Source organism: Chiroxiphia lanceolata, chromosome 4, assembly GCF_009829145.1.
Source record: "Chiroxiphia lanceolata isolate bChiLan1 chromosome 4, bChiLan1.pri, whole genome shotgun sequence".
Taxonomy (NCBI): domain Eukaryota; kingdom Metazoa; phylum Chordata; class Aves; order Passeriformes; family Pipridae; genus Chiroxiphia; species Chiroxiphia lanceolata.
The window spans coordinates 6,017,361-6,032,326 of record NC_045640.1 but is presented as its reverse complement, the minus strand read 5'-3'; the positions used below and the strand labels follow the sequence as shown (position 1 = coordinate 6,032,326).

General features: G+C 41.6%; 1 protein-coding gene across 1 annotated transcript in view; it reads right to left on the bottom strand.

The window, feature by feature from the left end:
* The window catches only part of EIF2AK3 (eukaryotic translation initiation factor 2 alpha kinase 3), a 43,817-nt gene that overhangs the window by 14,241 nt on the left and 14,610 nt on the right, over positions 1–14,966 (bottom strand). The window contains exons 3-9 of the mRNA XM_032686311.1: positions 7,251–7,445; positions 5,209–5,339; positions 3,101–3,335; positions 2,684–2,846; positions 1,660–1,797; positions 1,053–1,175; positions 241–461 (exon numbers count right to left, since the gene is read on the bottom strand). Of these exons, the coding sequence (XP_032542202.1) occupies positions 241–461; positions 1,053–1,175; positions 1,660–1,797; positions 2,684–2,846; positions 3,101–3,335; positions 5,209–5,339; positions 7,251–7,445 (1,206 nt within the window). The remainder of the gene's footprint in view (positions 1–240; positions 462–1,052; positions 1,176–1,659; positions 1,798–2,683; positions 2,847–3,100; positions 3,336–5,208; positions 5,340–7,250; positions 7,446–14,966) is intronic.

The following is a 14,966-nucleotide window of genomic DNA, read 5'->3' as shown; positions in this document are numbered from 1 at the left end:
GATACAGCATTAAATAAATATCTCCCGAGATGTTGAAGCAGTCTAATCTACTTGCTGAAGCCGTTAAGCAAATTGTGGCAGCTGGCAGCCTTCACAGACAGATTAAACAGTAAATTTAGGCTTTTGATTTTTTTAATCTCATTAGCTATTAACTTAGTAATATTACTCACTGCAGACTCAAAACTGAAAGAAGCAGCTAAAACAATAACCTCTTAGAACTCAGGAAAAAAACCCACTTACTCTGCTGTAAGGATGGGGATGGAAAAGTTTGCGTACGATAAAAGTTGTGGCCACGATGCAAAATATGATGGTGCCAACAATTTCCTTCCACCAGTGGAGCAGGAGAACAGGATCTTTTTTGCGAATGTTCTTGTAATTCGTATCATCAAAAAATCGAACAGTGATCTGGTTGCTACGTTTGTTTCTCTCTCTCTTGTAGTAGGGTAAATAATAACCATTATCTGTGTACGAAAGACACGGAGAGACAAGATTTACTTGCAGGTAACTACAAAACAATTTTGGCTTCTCATTAATAAGGTTTCCTACACAGACACAGGGTATTTTTATTTGCACGCCCCATGATTTTAAATGGCACATGAGGAAATTCAGTAAATCAAGGTGGTGGACAGCAACCAGGTCACCCATCAAAGTTAGTCTCTTCAGGAAGCCTGACCACTGATAGCTTTAAGCCAGAATATCTTCCATATGGAAAACTTTCCACCACCAGGCTGTGGTGGTAGCACAGTTAGCAAATTCTAAATAACATAATTCTCAAGCTTTTTCCACTTGGACCAACTATCAGGGGCAATGGCAGCACACACAACAGCTCTGCAGTAGCAATTCCAGGCACTCTGAAGTGCTCTGCGTGGCACTCGCTGTACCTACACCACAACCTGGAAATCCTGATTTGGACAATGATTTCCTAGTTCATTAAATGTTAAAAAAAAAAACATGTATTTAAGATCAAACAACTGGACATCTGTCGAATTTCACAGACAATAAATGGGTGAACCTGGCTACTTGAAACACTTAAAATTTGGAACTTCACCTACCATAAGGATACTGCAGAACTGACAGTGCTCCATTACTGTACTCCTCATGAGAATACTTGTCATTGCTGAGGCACTTATCAAACTCATCGGAGCCCACCAACACTGGAGTCCTGGAAGGAGAATCTAAGCAGAAAAGACACAGTTTTCTGAGCTGAACTGTTCTAGAAACTCTGTTCTCATATTAATGAGAACTCCAACTGCATAATCTTAGAAAATCCCTCTTGGACCAGACCACGAGAAGCAAATTTCATGCAAGGAAACATTAATAAGGATGTTTTAAGGTTACAGTTACCTAACACCTTCCCCCCTTGCTAAAAGAGTAGTTTTGGACAAGTCAATTCACTCATATTCACATCACTGCAAAAAGCTTCTTCCTCTTTTTGTTGGAAAATTCAATTTAGAAGACCCAACACTTCATTATTTAAAAAGACCCTGTCAAATCCATAGTAAAAGCAAGCAGACATTAAACATTTAATTAGAAAAAAAATAAACACTTAATAAAGCACAGAAATAGTTTCTGAACTGCTTTACAGCTTGGAACATACTGGAAATCAGAAAGATGTCCTGTTTTTTTTCCGAGCTAAGCTAACTCTGAATTGTTACTTACGGATTAAAGGTTTCCACTTGATTTTGGGAAGAGGAATAATTGCATTATCATTCTTGGATTCCAGAGCCTTTGGGTTGGTTGGGAATTTCTCAGAAAGTCTGACTGATGACTGAAGATACAACTGGCCCCTGAACATACCTAAGTAATAAATCAGAGAGCACATTAGTCTTTAGATTTAGTTCTCTTCACTCTCATAATAAAATTGCCGGTAAAATGTGGTTAAAACCATTTTTGAAAATGTTTCTTTATATTCTGAGAACCAGAGATACAGACTCTGATTGTTAGGCTGGATGAATTCAAGTAATATGTTTCCCCTGTTCTAGAAAATCAAGAGGTCAGGACACCTCATTTTCACTGCTGGAGAGCTGGTGCTACAGGAAAATGCCAGAAATTTTTAAGAGCTATAAGGCAGCTTGGGCTTTGCATAGGTAAAACCCCTCTCAAACTTCCTATCCTTGTTAATGCTGTAGAGATTACTCCTCAACAGCCACCACCAGGGAGGCTGGAACTATCTGGCTTCTTCCTAGTGCTGTTCTTTATCTATTATTCTAACCACTAACAGGAAAGCTACGAGGTGTAAAGATTTGGAGAAAAAGGCAAAGGCAAACCAAGACTTAGAAAACCAAAGCACATTTACCTCCCAGACACAGACAGACAGCTGAGAAGGAGGACCTGGGGCCATTATTTCAAATTATTACAAGCCACATCCAATGAATTCTGAAAGCTGGATGAAAACCTACTCCTGTAAAAACTTATCTGAATTTTCTTCATGGTAAGTTATTGCAATCAGTGTACAAATTAGCAGGCAATAAGACTGCCTTGTTAGCTATAAACCTGTCTTTTAAAGTTTCAAGACTTTTAGTTCTCTCCAATGTACTGAAACTATGAAGCAGAGAACATTTCAGAACCATAATGGAAAAGATTTATAGTTTTGAAATCTACCAGTACAAAAAGATCTTTACTACAACCTCAACAGGGAAATGAATAACATTTACTACAGATAATGCTGCAATTGGTGTCTCACCCAAATAGACACTGGATTCTGTGGCCCCTCTGGCAGCTTCCACAAGATCTTCTTCATCTTCCAGTACCTCATTATTTGCAGTGTAACTTGTGTCATCAAACAGACTGATTGGAATTACTTTGCCATCCTTAAGCAGCCATGCAGAAGCAATTGGAGTGCAAAACTGAAGGAGAGAGAGGTAATTGGAAAATTAATGTTGTATTAACGAGCTATTATATAAGAATAATGCTAAACAATGTGCCTAAATTCCTTGTTTTAATTTTTGTAACAGATGCAGCAGCTCAAAGTCAGAACTTTAGTTAAAAAATTACAAGCAGATGTGTGCTCTTTTACAAAGACAGCACCCGAAACCCAAGATGAACGACATCTTCAAAACTTCTACTTTTGTGATATTTAATAGTCAGTCTTTTCCCCTACCTGGTATTCCCATTCCAGATGTCCTCCTCGTTTGTTAAAAGCCATCACTTTCCAGTCAGCCACCGAGACCTTTATCACTGTGTCTTTCATCATAGCTTCCTGCTCCTCCACATCTGAAATGATTTTTGTTTCTTCTTTGTTCATAGTTGATTTAAAATTGCTCTCAATGTATCCTGCTCTGCTTTCAATATCTGGGACATAGCGCAGCTCAAAGTGACCAACACTGAAATTCCACCTTAAAGAAAAAGAGAAAAACTTTGTAGAAGCAACTTGTGTATTCCAAGGAAGTCCCAGATCCTCTGTCCAGAAGATTCCTAAACTGAATTACCTATATTTGGCCCATATTTTCACAGTAAACTCTCAGACTGTCAGATGAACAGAACTGTACCAGGAGGGGAGTGCTAATCCAAAGCATAAACCAAACAAACTTGAGAAATCTTGCCTAACATGATGGGTGAGCTGAGAAAACAGCTGGTGAAGTAGGGCCAATGCCATTGAAGGTTTAGTATAAGGAGAGGGCAATTAAAATCATCAAACGGTACAGCTGGGTCTGCTTAGTAGGAAAACATTGTGGAGCTGATGAAAGCAACAAGTACAAAGCTTTTATGAAGCAGTATCCTACACAAGACATATTTCTCTTCACTAATTGAGTGGATTTAATTGGAAATGTAAGATTTTTCAAACTGAAGAAGGGACAACGCTTTTTTTCTTTGTTTTAACCCAACATACAACCTAACACAGATCCCTTGGCAGATACTTCATGAAACCAGGACCACTCGTGTCCCATCGGTTAACACTCAAAAAAGACAACTACATAATGAACTGTATAAAGAACACAGAGTTTTACTGCATAGCAAAAAGCTCTTCAATTCTTGTAAACCAACAAAGATACAGATGGGAAAGGATGCCAAGTTTGTATCCTGAACAGCACAAAGGGGTAAATACTCTTGAACAGTATGTTTGGATATCCAGAGTTTCTTATCAGTCTGGCAACCACCAGCAGCCTAAACTGTCTCCTTAAGGAATTTACACCCTTATGGTAAACGTTTGACATATTTTACATACATGTTTCTTTCTCTGAATTAAACCCCCAGATCTATCCCATTCATTCCATGTCACCAGGAAAGGCACCTCTGTTTCTAACCACAAAGACAGGAGAATTCTGGTGCACAAGGTGCAATACTATGGTTTTGACACACCTCTCCCTGCTCATATCAGTCTCCAAGAATCACAGAAACCCAGATTTATCTTTTTAGACATCTGATCTGAGATGATCAGATCTGAACTCTAATCTACTGGAGTTCCCATTAGGTCATCCCTGATACACTACAGATGCACAACCTGTCACATCCTGCTACAAACAGAAGAGGGAGCAGGGGAACAGGGAATGATGAATTCTCCACTAAATTGCTGGGCAGTTACTGTATCTACATACAGTAACCAGCCTTCTAAATCTGTATTTTATCAAATGGGTTTTGCTGGGCTTTTTTAGCAGAATACATGTCTGCATCTTTATAAAAATCTTAATGTATTAAAACTTAAACGTTACTGCATTAGGAAAACCACAGATTGAACGAACCAGTTTCTACAACTTGTAAAAAACAGACCACCTACATTATGAAATGAACAACACAGATCTAAGAATGATTTAAAATATCAACTTAAAATGAAAGCTAAAGACATCAAGCATAAAAAACCCACCAGAGACAGTTACCATGAGTAACTAAAGAACTTAACCATGAATCAGTAGATTGTAAGAAGACTTTTAAACTGCCCCTTCTTGTACAAAAAGCAACAGTTACAACTAAAATTAGTGACATTTGCCTTGTGCAGCAGAACAGTGATAAACTGAGGTATGCAAGGACAAGGAAAGTAATTGTCATTTGACTCATATCTTTTCTGTCTGACCCTAAAACTGAAGCCCAAAACATTTTCAAAAGCACTGAGGAGCAAAAGGGTTCGATCCTTGCCAACAGTCCGGTGCACTCCTCTGGTTAACAATCTAAGCTCCCTGTGCAATTCCTAAACTGATGAGAGTAAAAAGAAGGTCAAATCCTTAAAACATTACACATCAAGAACCGTGTCTCTGGGACTGTCTCTGAACTCACTTTTCATTGCCGCTGCGGGGTCCAACAGCACGGACCGTTTTCTGGGTTCGGTGTAACAGGAGCGTCTCCTCCTGCTCCGTCTCATCGTCGTCCCACCGGCGACAGCCCACAGCCGAGCAGATGTACTTCACCTAAGGGACAAGGGACAAGGCAGGAGACTCCCCTGTGCAACTTCAAAACAAGTGTAACCAACAGCGACACTCAAAGCCAACAATCCTCACAACACATTTTTGGCTGCCGGGCAATTTCGAGCACAGTGACTTTAGACGCTCGACTTGAGGGGTGTTGAAAAGCCTGGTTTAAGAGATAAGGGCTTTTCAGAACTAGGATTTTCGAAGGATCCTAGAAAGTTTACAGCTTGTGGTATTTTGACTACCATTTGAGTACATTTTGCATGTATTTCTACTTCTAACAGAAAGAAATCTTAGCTTTCTCTTTTCCCACTATTTTTATGGACATCAAAAGAGCATTCCTACAAGACCCACAGCACAGTTCTGCTTTCATGTCATATTTGTCTCAGCATAACTCTATCAGCTTCAAACGAAGTACTACTGAAATCAAAATACCACAGAGCCTTCCCCCTTTGCCTTGTCAGATATTTAGGGGAAAGAAAACCTTATTGAACTCTCACAGTCACACAGACTTTGCAACAGTCCAAATCTCAAACAGAATTTGCATTATATGAGCAACTGTATTTTGAAAAGGGAGTTGAACACACCTAAGAAGTTTGGATTGACACCAAACTGCCAAAGACAAGAGATTGCCTGAACTCTTAGGAAGGAAGAGTCAGGCACTATTTCTCCTATGAGACACCACTGCTACTGTGAGTGTAAAGAAGGAATAAAACCAGAAATTAAAACCTCCACTTCCTGAGCACTGGGGGAGAAGCAGTCTGTTGGTGCACAGAGCCCAGTGAGGAAATCAAAAGGAATGCATGAACTCTTGTTTTGGGTCTATGCTCTTTAGCACTAGTGATGACTCTACATCACACCATGGAAGTGTTCTACACTAAAATGTGTGGTGAAAATGAAAAAAAACCAACACCCTGATTTTGTTGAAAACAAACATTGGAAAGTCTAAATTTTTTTAACCGAATCTATTTTTTAACTTGTTTCAAAATGTAGCAATGTTTCCGATTTACCAAATGTCTGATCTTCACTACACAAAGTATCTACAAGCACTAACAATATCTGACATTAAAGAGGGGGATGGGTATGTCAGTTCTAGGACTCTGAATAACGCAATTAATTCCTGGGCTTTTTCTAGCCTTTTTTCCATCTGTGCTCTTTCAGGACACACAATTTTGAACCAGCGAGTTTCAGAGGAAAAACACCTTCTGTACTAGTCAGAGAGCAAGTAGTTTTTAACTTTTACATATGACTCTACAACGTAAGAGCTGCTTCTGAGAGATAGTAAACACACTGACAACTACAAGTCTTAAACTTTTGAATATGTTGAATGTTTTTTCTCTTCTCATTAGTTTGGGAAAATCTGAAATTAGTTATGAGAAAAGTGTCACCTAAAGCCTTAACTGATATGCAGTAAGCAAAGTCTACTTCAAGCAGAGCCAGGTGATAAAGCTGAACTCCTCTCCCAGCTTGGTAGAAAGGGGTCATCCCTCTTATCCTCCCACTCGCTTCTGGTCACAAACCCCCTGTCCCTTCCCTTGTCCTGGCTCTGGCACTCCCTGACCCCTTCCTACAGCTCACCCAGCATAAAACTAATCCAATAAAAACTGGGCAGTGCTCTGCTGCGTTTGCAAGTCAAATCAGCTGAGCAAAGGGTGAGACAAGGCTTAAAGCCAGCACAGGGGATGCAGCGGGAGCTCCCAGGCAGGAGGAGATGGCAGTGAGGGGCTCAGCCATGCCACCTACTCCAGCCCACTGCAGCTGTTGCCCAAGAAGCTCAGACTCTGCCCTTTTTGCCCCTGTATATCCTTGAGCTGTACCACAGTTTAAATCTCAAGAGTTACAAAAGTTTGCAAGATAGTGCTCAAAACACACACACACACACACACACAAGACAACTTTTCAGGCTCTTACCTTCCCTGAGTAGGAGCTCAGCCCATAGGTCGTCAAAGACTTTCCCCCAACCAGGACCACGTCCTCGCCAAATTTGTAGGATGACTCCAAAAGAGATTCTACTGTGAAAGGAACTGCTTCCATGCTCTCTCGATCCCGATCCCACTGGAAAAGGTCCCCATCCAAGGAAGGGATTATCATCTTATTTCCAAATACCTAAAATAATTGAACTGAAGGTTAGCTACGATTTAACCACAATTTTATCAAAATACACAGACCACAAATGGAAACAGAAATGCTGTAGAAGCAAGTCCAGTTCATTATATTCCTGTGTCCTATTTTATGGTTTCGTATCCCAGAGTCTTATTTTTCAGAGTCACACTGAAGACAGAAAACTTTCAGGCCTTCAAATCAAATCCATATTTCACTATTCTTATTTGAAAAATAGTTCAGTGAGTGACACTTCTTCAAAACATTTTAAAGCTCAAACAGCTGACAGGTCAGTGTTCATCTAAACTGCAGAAAATATGATGTGGGTAGAAGCATTCTCCCACTGGTGAAAGTGCAAAGTTTTGCAATCATTTGTGATAGTTTCAAGACAGTGGTCTTTTAAAAGAAAAACTGAGGCTGTTTTTACAATTAATGACTACTCCAGAATATCTAAGGTTCTGTTAGGCAGGGAGAGCAATTATCACTGAAATCAGAGCTCACATTTCTCCTTTGCCTTTCCAGACAGTTAAATCTGACTACTCAGAATTTATGTTTAACCACACTGTTCCTTTAAAACCTGCCTGGCTTTTTCCTAAACGTACAAGTAAAAAAACCAAAACAAAACAAAAAAAAATCTTCACAGGGATACGAGGTTTCATCCATTACAGTGAGATTTTCAAGGAGATCCTGGTTCGGAAGTATGAGTCATTGTCAGTGAGTACTAAGGGACTTATTAAGAAACTCATTATCAGCATGATGGACCGTAACTAATACTGTGGAGCCACAGTGGCTGTGCCCATCAAGAACAGTGAGAAACTGTTATCCACATAATCTTAGCTATGGAGGATATGGATTAACATGGAACATTTCAATGCTTTTCCAGAACCTCTGTCCAGTTGGGCAGTATCCTACAACATTATTACATTAAATTCAGATACTTTAAGCATTAGGATTTAAAGGCTACTTCTAGTACACATACACTAGTCACTTCAAACAAAATATTCCTGCTCAGACTCTGAGGCACACACGTGTATTATTACGAAGTGATACAAAAGATGCAGAAGGTTTCTGGTTATTATTTCTGGAACCACTGTGAGGATCTGAAACCATGTCTTCTACATGATTCAAATTCTCTCTAACATGAGACTTTTTATTCCTCTAACTGGGTCACAGACGAGCAAAGAGCATTAAGCAAAGTTGGGATTCACCTAAACAGGGAGGGAACGGCAGATGTTGTAAACGTGTGCATGTCATGACTAATATCTCTCTCCCCTTACACTGTTTGACACACCTCATTCACAGAGAAAATTCAGGTGAGCTACCCGACAGTGTTGGTGACTTTTAAGATCCCCAAAGGATTCAACACCCATACTTTCTGGCTTTGAAAAGCCTCACGATGACTGACAATTAAAATATAAACTCCTCTCAGGAGCACAATGTGTAATTGAACAAAGATAAAAACAAATCCCTGAGAGTAGTTGTGAAGCTCCTTACAAAGCAAAATGAGGTGTGTTCTTTCCCTCCCAGATACTTACCTTATGGCAAAAAAGACCAAATATCCTGGAAGAGACACTGAATGAGATATGTGTGATACACAATAAATGTTGCATTAAGGCCTACCATCTGGGAGGAAAAATAAACAGATGTAGCTCTATATACACATAGAAATAAATCAACAAAAAAGGTAACATTCCTGGGGCAGGGAGGGGTCATTTGTAAAAATCACCTGATCAGTGGGGGGAAAAAGTAAACAAATAAGGTTTACATAAGCATTCATATTCAGGAGCTGCCTTGTGATCCTGAGGAACAAAGGCACGCAGATTTTGGAAAACACCTTTTTAAAAACAAAATATGCCAGTGCCAAAGTTGCAGCTGCAACCATGGTGGAGAACCTTGTTAAAACATGCATCACAGAAGAGTAATATCACAAAATGTTTTTGTAATGTATTCTTTCAAAAATGCGTAATAATTCTGGTGACAACGCTTAGCCTGTGTAGCTGTCACCTTGCATTAATAAATCCTCTGTAAGGTTTCTTCCTGCACATGATCAATATACCTGCCAGCAGCTTGGAGGCTCATGCTCACCTCCAGCAAAATGAGATATCCTGCTCCAAGGGCTGCAGACCACCCCATCAGTTTGTGAAGAGAGGAGGCAGCGGTGTAAACTGCCCAGCAATTGCTTCTGAGCAAGGAAGGCTCTCGGGGGGCAACTGTGAGCTCTGGGGACAGTGTGACACAGGTCACCTTAAGCGTTTCCCTTGTCCCAAAGCTCTTGCTCCAGGGTCCTGAGCATGAAATTTTCCACTAGCAAAAAACACAGAAACGTTGGCCATTTCTAGGAATCACACACCCAAATCCCCAGCACGCATCAAGATCACTCAGCAACACACACTTGTAATACTCCTAAGATACGGATCAAATCAAGTCATGCCTTCAGAACTTCCCTGGTAGTGGGTCACTCATCCATCACAGCCTCGGTTTCCATAGGCTGTGGAGGACAGATGACACCATGTGGTCAGCTCTGTGATCACCTGCCCGTGCTCCCAGCCTTGAGGGCATCTGTGGGAGCAGCACGTCCTGCGTGACATTGGGAAGGAAAGGCTGAGAAAAGACACAACTGCCATGGGTAAACACATCAGGAAAGGGAGAACAGGCAGCAGGAAGAGCTGTGGCAGTGAAGGACAAAGCCAGGGCAGGAGCAGATGGGGTTAAACCGACCATGAGTAAGTGCCAGCCAGACATTTGGGTTACTATCACAAACGTGGTGTTTCACTACAGAAACAGAAGAGGGGAAAAATCACCTTCTTTTAAGATTACTCTATCTGTAAGAGGGATTACATTATACAGTGCTGACCAGGGACTGCACCTGATACTGCAAAGGTCTTCTTTTACTAAAATAGCTTTATTTGAAGAAAGGGGCAGGTATGCAAATGTGCCACTTGCAGGTGCCCATATACACACGTAACAAAAGCCATTTGTGGCCATTTGGACATCTGGTTTTCAAAGGAGCAGTTCAGCCAGAGGCTTTGGAAGGACATTAATAAAAACATCAACTCCTATCCAAATTATGCAGCTCATTCTCTAGTAGATCAGAAGCAGCAAAGGGACTTTCCTTGAAAGTACTAGCAACTAGCATCGGCATGCAGCTCAGGTAAAGGAATGACATCACCCTGTATCTCAAAAGCATTACCTCATCTCCTAATCCAAGGAGTGAGTCACCCAGGCAGTCAGCTGCAAATCTCTTGGCACAGAAAATGTAGGTTACCACGATGCACTTACACATTCCTCTGATCTGTCAATGTAAATAGCTATTTGTTCAGCTTCACCGGTCAGCAATATGGCACATAATTGTTAAGTGGCTTGTCTTTCAGAAGTAACACTTAAAAAAAAAACCCCAAAACCCCCCCCCCACACATTAACTATCGAGCCCTAAATGAGACGCTGCTCTTTTCGCTCATTAAAGAGTTTGAAGCCCAAGTTCTCCATTGGCTCTGCGCGGGGCTCTGCAGCCCTATCAGCGGCGCGGGCTGCGCAATCTCCAGGCCGACGGGTGAGGTAATGCAGTTTCTAAAAAGCCCTCACAAAAAAAGCGAAAAGGCAATAACGATCCGAAATGGCATTCGCTACCAGGGAATTTGCTGTCTAGACTCTTTACTGGAAAGGAGGGCACCGTGCGCCAGGTGCCGCGGCAGGTTGATGGGCACGGGGAGCTGATGATTTATAGCGCTGGGGGAAAGGGAAACGGAGAGAGAAAGGAAAAAAAAAAAAATGTGTAAACAGAGATCAAAACGAGCTGAAGTACTAAAGCTTCCAGGAGCGGCTTAACAGCAAGCGTGACATTCTACCCCATTCCCTACACTCTTTATCATCTGAAGCTAAAATCAAGCCTGCTCACGTGCAGACACATCTGAGCCAGGTCTGGTGCCAAAACAGTCAATAGTATTGTTTACAGATGGGCTGGACTGTCTAATAACTTCAAGGAAACAACTAAGCACAAGTAAAATATCTTCTTTAGAACAGGAAGCTTTATTTTACGCCTTAATGTTTTTCTCACACTTTAGCTTGTAGTTTTCAAACCTCGCTGTTACTATAAACTGTGAGAGCTTCATTCCAATTACTAATTAACTAAGACTAACCTGTATGATCTTAAATCATAAGGGCACCAATTTTTTTCCCCTCTATGATTATCCCTGCAATAGGATCACTGTAACGAACAGGATCAAAGCCAACATCAAGCACCCTCTTAAGAAAGCTACTTCTCACTGAGAACTGCATCTTTTAAGCCTCCTTAAAATTAATCTAGGCAACATATTAAAAGTCACATACGGCAGCTTCATTCTAAAGGGTAGAAACAAGAGTCTGCACAAACAAATCTGGGAAAGAGAAAGCCATCTTGCATGCTCCACATTAAAAAACAAACAAATAAAAAACCCAAACCCCACAGACAGACAGTAATGCAGGTATTCCTACTGTAAATGTTTACAAATTTTTCAGGTTAGAGATACACACACACACACACACACACACACACACATTTTTTGAGATGTCCCTAGTTTGGGCTGGTCAGGAACTGATTTATTGTCTGTTCTTTCTTGCTTAGCATGCAAGATCTTATCTGCACAGATCCACCGGTTTATGACTTCCTTTCAGTAGAAGAGGTTATTTCTCCTCTTCACCTTAGATTTCACGATGCTGATTCACCTGTTTTTCCTCCAGATACCTGGAGAAATCCTGAAGCACAGGACACTACAAGGGTGACATTTTAGTATTACTAACAGGCAAACCCTAATGAAACAGCAGCACACTGGGGTGACCAGCTAGAAACTTCAAACTTCTGCAAGGCCCACAACAGCCCCGCTTCCACAAGAAGAGAACAAAGAGAACATTAGTACAATCTTTTGAAAAACAAAGGCTGTTGAGTTAAGCTATTGCACTGCGTAAAGCACTGGTAAAAGAGCAAAGTATTCTTCAGAGCATACAATGCTGTTTAACCAGCCAAGGAAGAAGAAAATTGACTGCAAAGGGGAGTCCCTGATTTACATCAGTGAAACAACCTTCCCAGTCGTGTTCAAGGGCAACAAGGAAGCTGCAGCGGGAAATACCAACAGGCAGGTGGTTGTTTGTCTAGAAAAATCTTTCCTCGTGAGTGGTATTATTTCTGATCTCAGCACTACACTTGTTTACAAAGTGCATACCTGTTCCTGACCACCTCCTGTGTCTGTTAAGCAGAGCACATGCCCAGACCAGTTTCAGGACCCGGACCGTGAGAAAAGCTGCACCTGGACATCGGATAAATCAGTATTTTATTGAGCTGTTTATGAGGCAGGATCAGGTGGCCTTCCTCCTCTGAACAGGTAAGAGCCAGCCCGTGCCAGAGCGGCACATCAGAGGAGCCATGGAAATAAGGTTTTGTCTCAGCTGAGGTGTGACAGACTGAAAGAGCACACACACACCAGCTCTGCACAGCAACAGTGAGAAGAGAGGTGTCTCAAACCTCAGGCTGATTTTTACCCGGGTGTACAGCTCACCCAGCAACAGTTCACAGCATCTGTCTACTGGCCAAACCTGGTTCCCAGCTCCTGCCTACATTAAGATCCTTATGAGACAAGTTTAGATCTATTACAGTCGTTCACCTTCCACTATCTCCCATAATCCACAAGCTCGTAGTTTCGGTTTCATTTTCACGAATACATGAAAAGAAGTCATAAATGCAACTTGCACGGCCCTGTACTTTGTGTATGATGAGCACATGAGGTGTTGCTGTAACCCTGTGCCTGGATAAGTACTGGGGAACTCATTTCCAAACTCCTTTTTTCTCTGTCCTCAAAGCAACACCTGCAACATCCTTCCCACAACTCTAATAAGTGACAGGGGTTGGCATCTCTGTCATGATCCTACACTTCAGATCTTAAAATCTGATCAGTTGTAACCACCAGGGTCCCGGCAAAACTGTCTTTTACACCAACAGTGTAAAAAGCAACAGATGACAGCAGCATAGTAGAGAACTACACTCTCCAACATCAGGGGCACAGTATCTTGTTTAGCTTGAGTTTGCCCTTAAAAGAATTACTCCTACTCTGTCCTCTGCCCTCCCTTGAAGAGTCATTCAGGGAATCGGAGGAATCACACTGTGTTAACCAGGCCACCCCAGCTTCAAAAGAGATCACAACCCAATAGTGTTTGCTGTGCAATCAAACAGACCCTTCTTCTGAAGACAAGCAAACTAAAATACCACTCTTACTTTAATCATAGTCAAACAAGACTTGGGGCTTTGACTACAGATATGCCAGCCTGCTCTGCTGCCATGGTAACAGACTTTTAAAAACTGTTCTCCTTAATAATAATAAAAAATCCAACTGCACAGTGCTTTAAGAAAGACTTTATTTTGACATTATTCCATCCCCCTCTTTTTCATGGCAAGTTTTATTAGTAAGACTGTAAGTCTCCTGAAACTTAAGAGCAGTGCTTTCTGAGGCAAACTGGTGCTGCTGCTACAGAGCCCATCACTGAGCTCCTTGAAACTAACAGCACATAAGGGAGTAGATTAGTGAGGAAAATGAAAATTATTCAAAGCCTTGCCTCTCCAGAGAGAGGCCTTACAAAGAAGTTCATCAGCCACCATGGCAAAATTGGTGTTTGTATTGGGTTTGCATGGCAAGGCTTTGGTACTGGGTGGGGGGACTACAGGGCTGGGAGGGACCCTGTGCTGGAGCAGGGGGAGAACATGAGGAATCCTCCCATGAGGAGGAAGATTTGGTTTTATTTCTCATTATCCTACTCTGGTTTGATTGGTAATAAAACTAGTTTTCCCAAGTCTTTTTTGGCTGTGACAAAACTGGTAAGTGATCTCTCCCTGTCCTTATCAAGCCTTTCAATGTATTTTCCTTCCCCCGTCCAGCTGAGGAGGGGAGTGACAAAGTAGCTTTGGTGGGCACCTGGCATCCAGCCAGGGTCAACCCACCACAGTCCTATTCCAGTATTGGGATGTTTTAAGAAAATGTTTTAACTCTACCCCACCTCAAAGCTCTCCTGCAGACTACCTGGACTCCTACAGCACCACTGAGAGCTGACCAAGATGCTGCTCTTCAGAGACACAGACCATGGGCAATAGCAGAAGCTCATGGCACTCCAGGGGTCCAGGATTCAAGCTGATCTTGGCTGGATCTTGAGTGTTTCTTCCCCTGGCCCTGCCTGGACAGGTTGATGTTTCAGATAAGGACACAAAGCCTGTGTGTCTTGAAAAATTAAGCCATAGAGCAACTCCTATAGGAAGAGAGCCTGAAAGGAGGAGGACAGAACACAGAAAATCACAGTCTCCTCTTTCAAGGATGCAAAGAAAGTAGAGTGAACGAAACATGCAGTGAGTCTGACAGAAAGATTAATAGTTACCTCCTTATGGAGCACAAAGTCCAGAAGAAATTCGGAAATGAGATGTCAGCAGCTGTGCTGCTGGAGAAATGATTTGCTAAACTGTCTAAAATGTTTAGCCCTTGAAACAGGCACTTCTGTATACTGATAAAGACACAG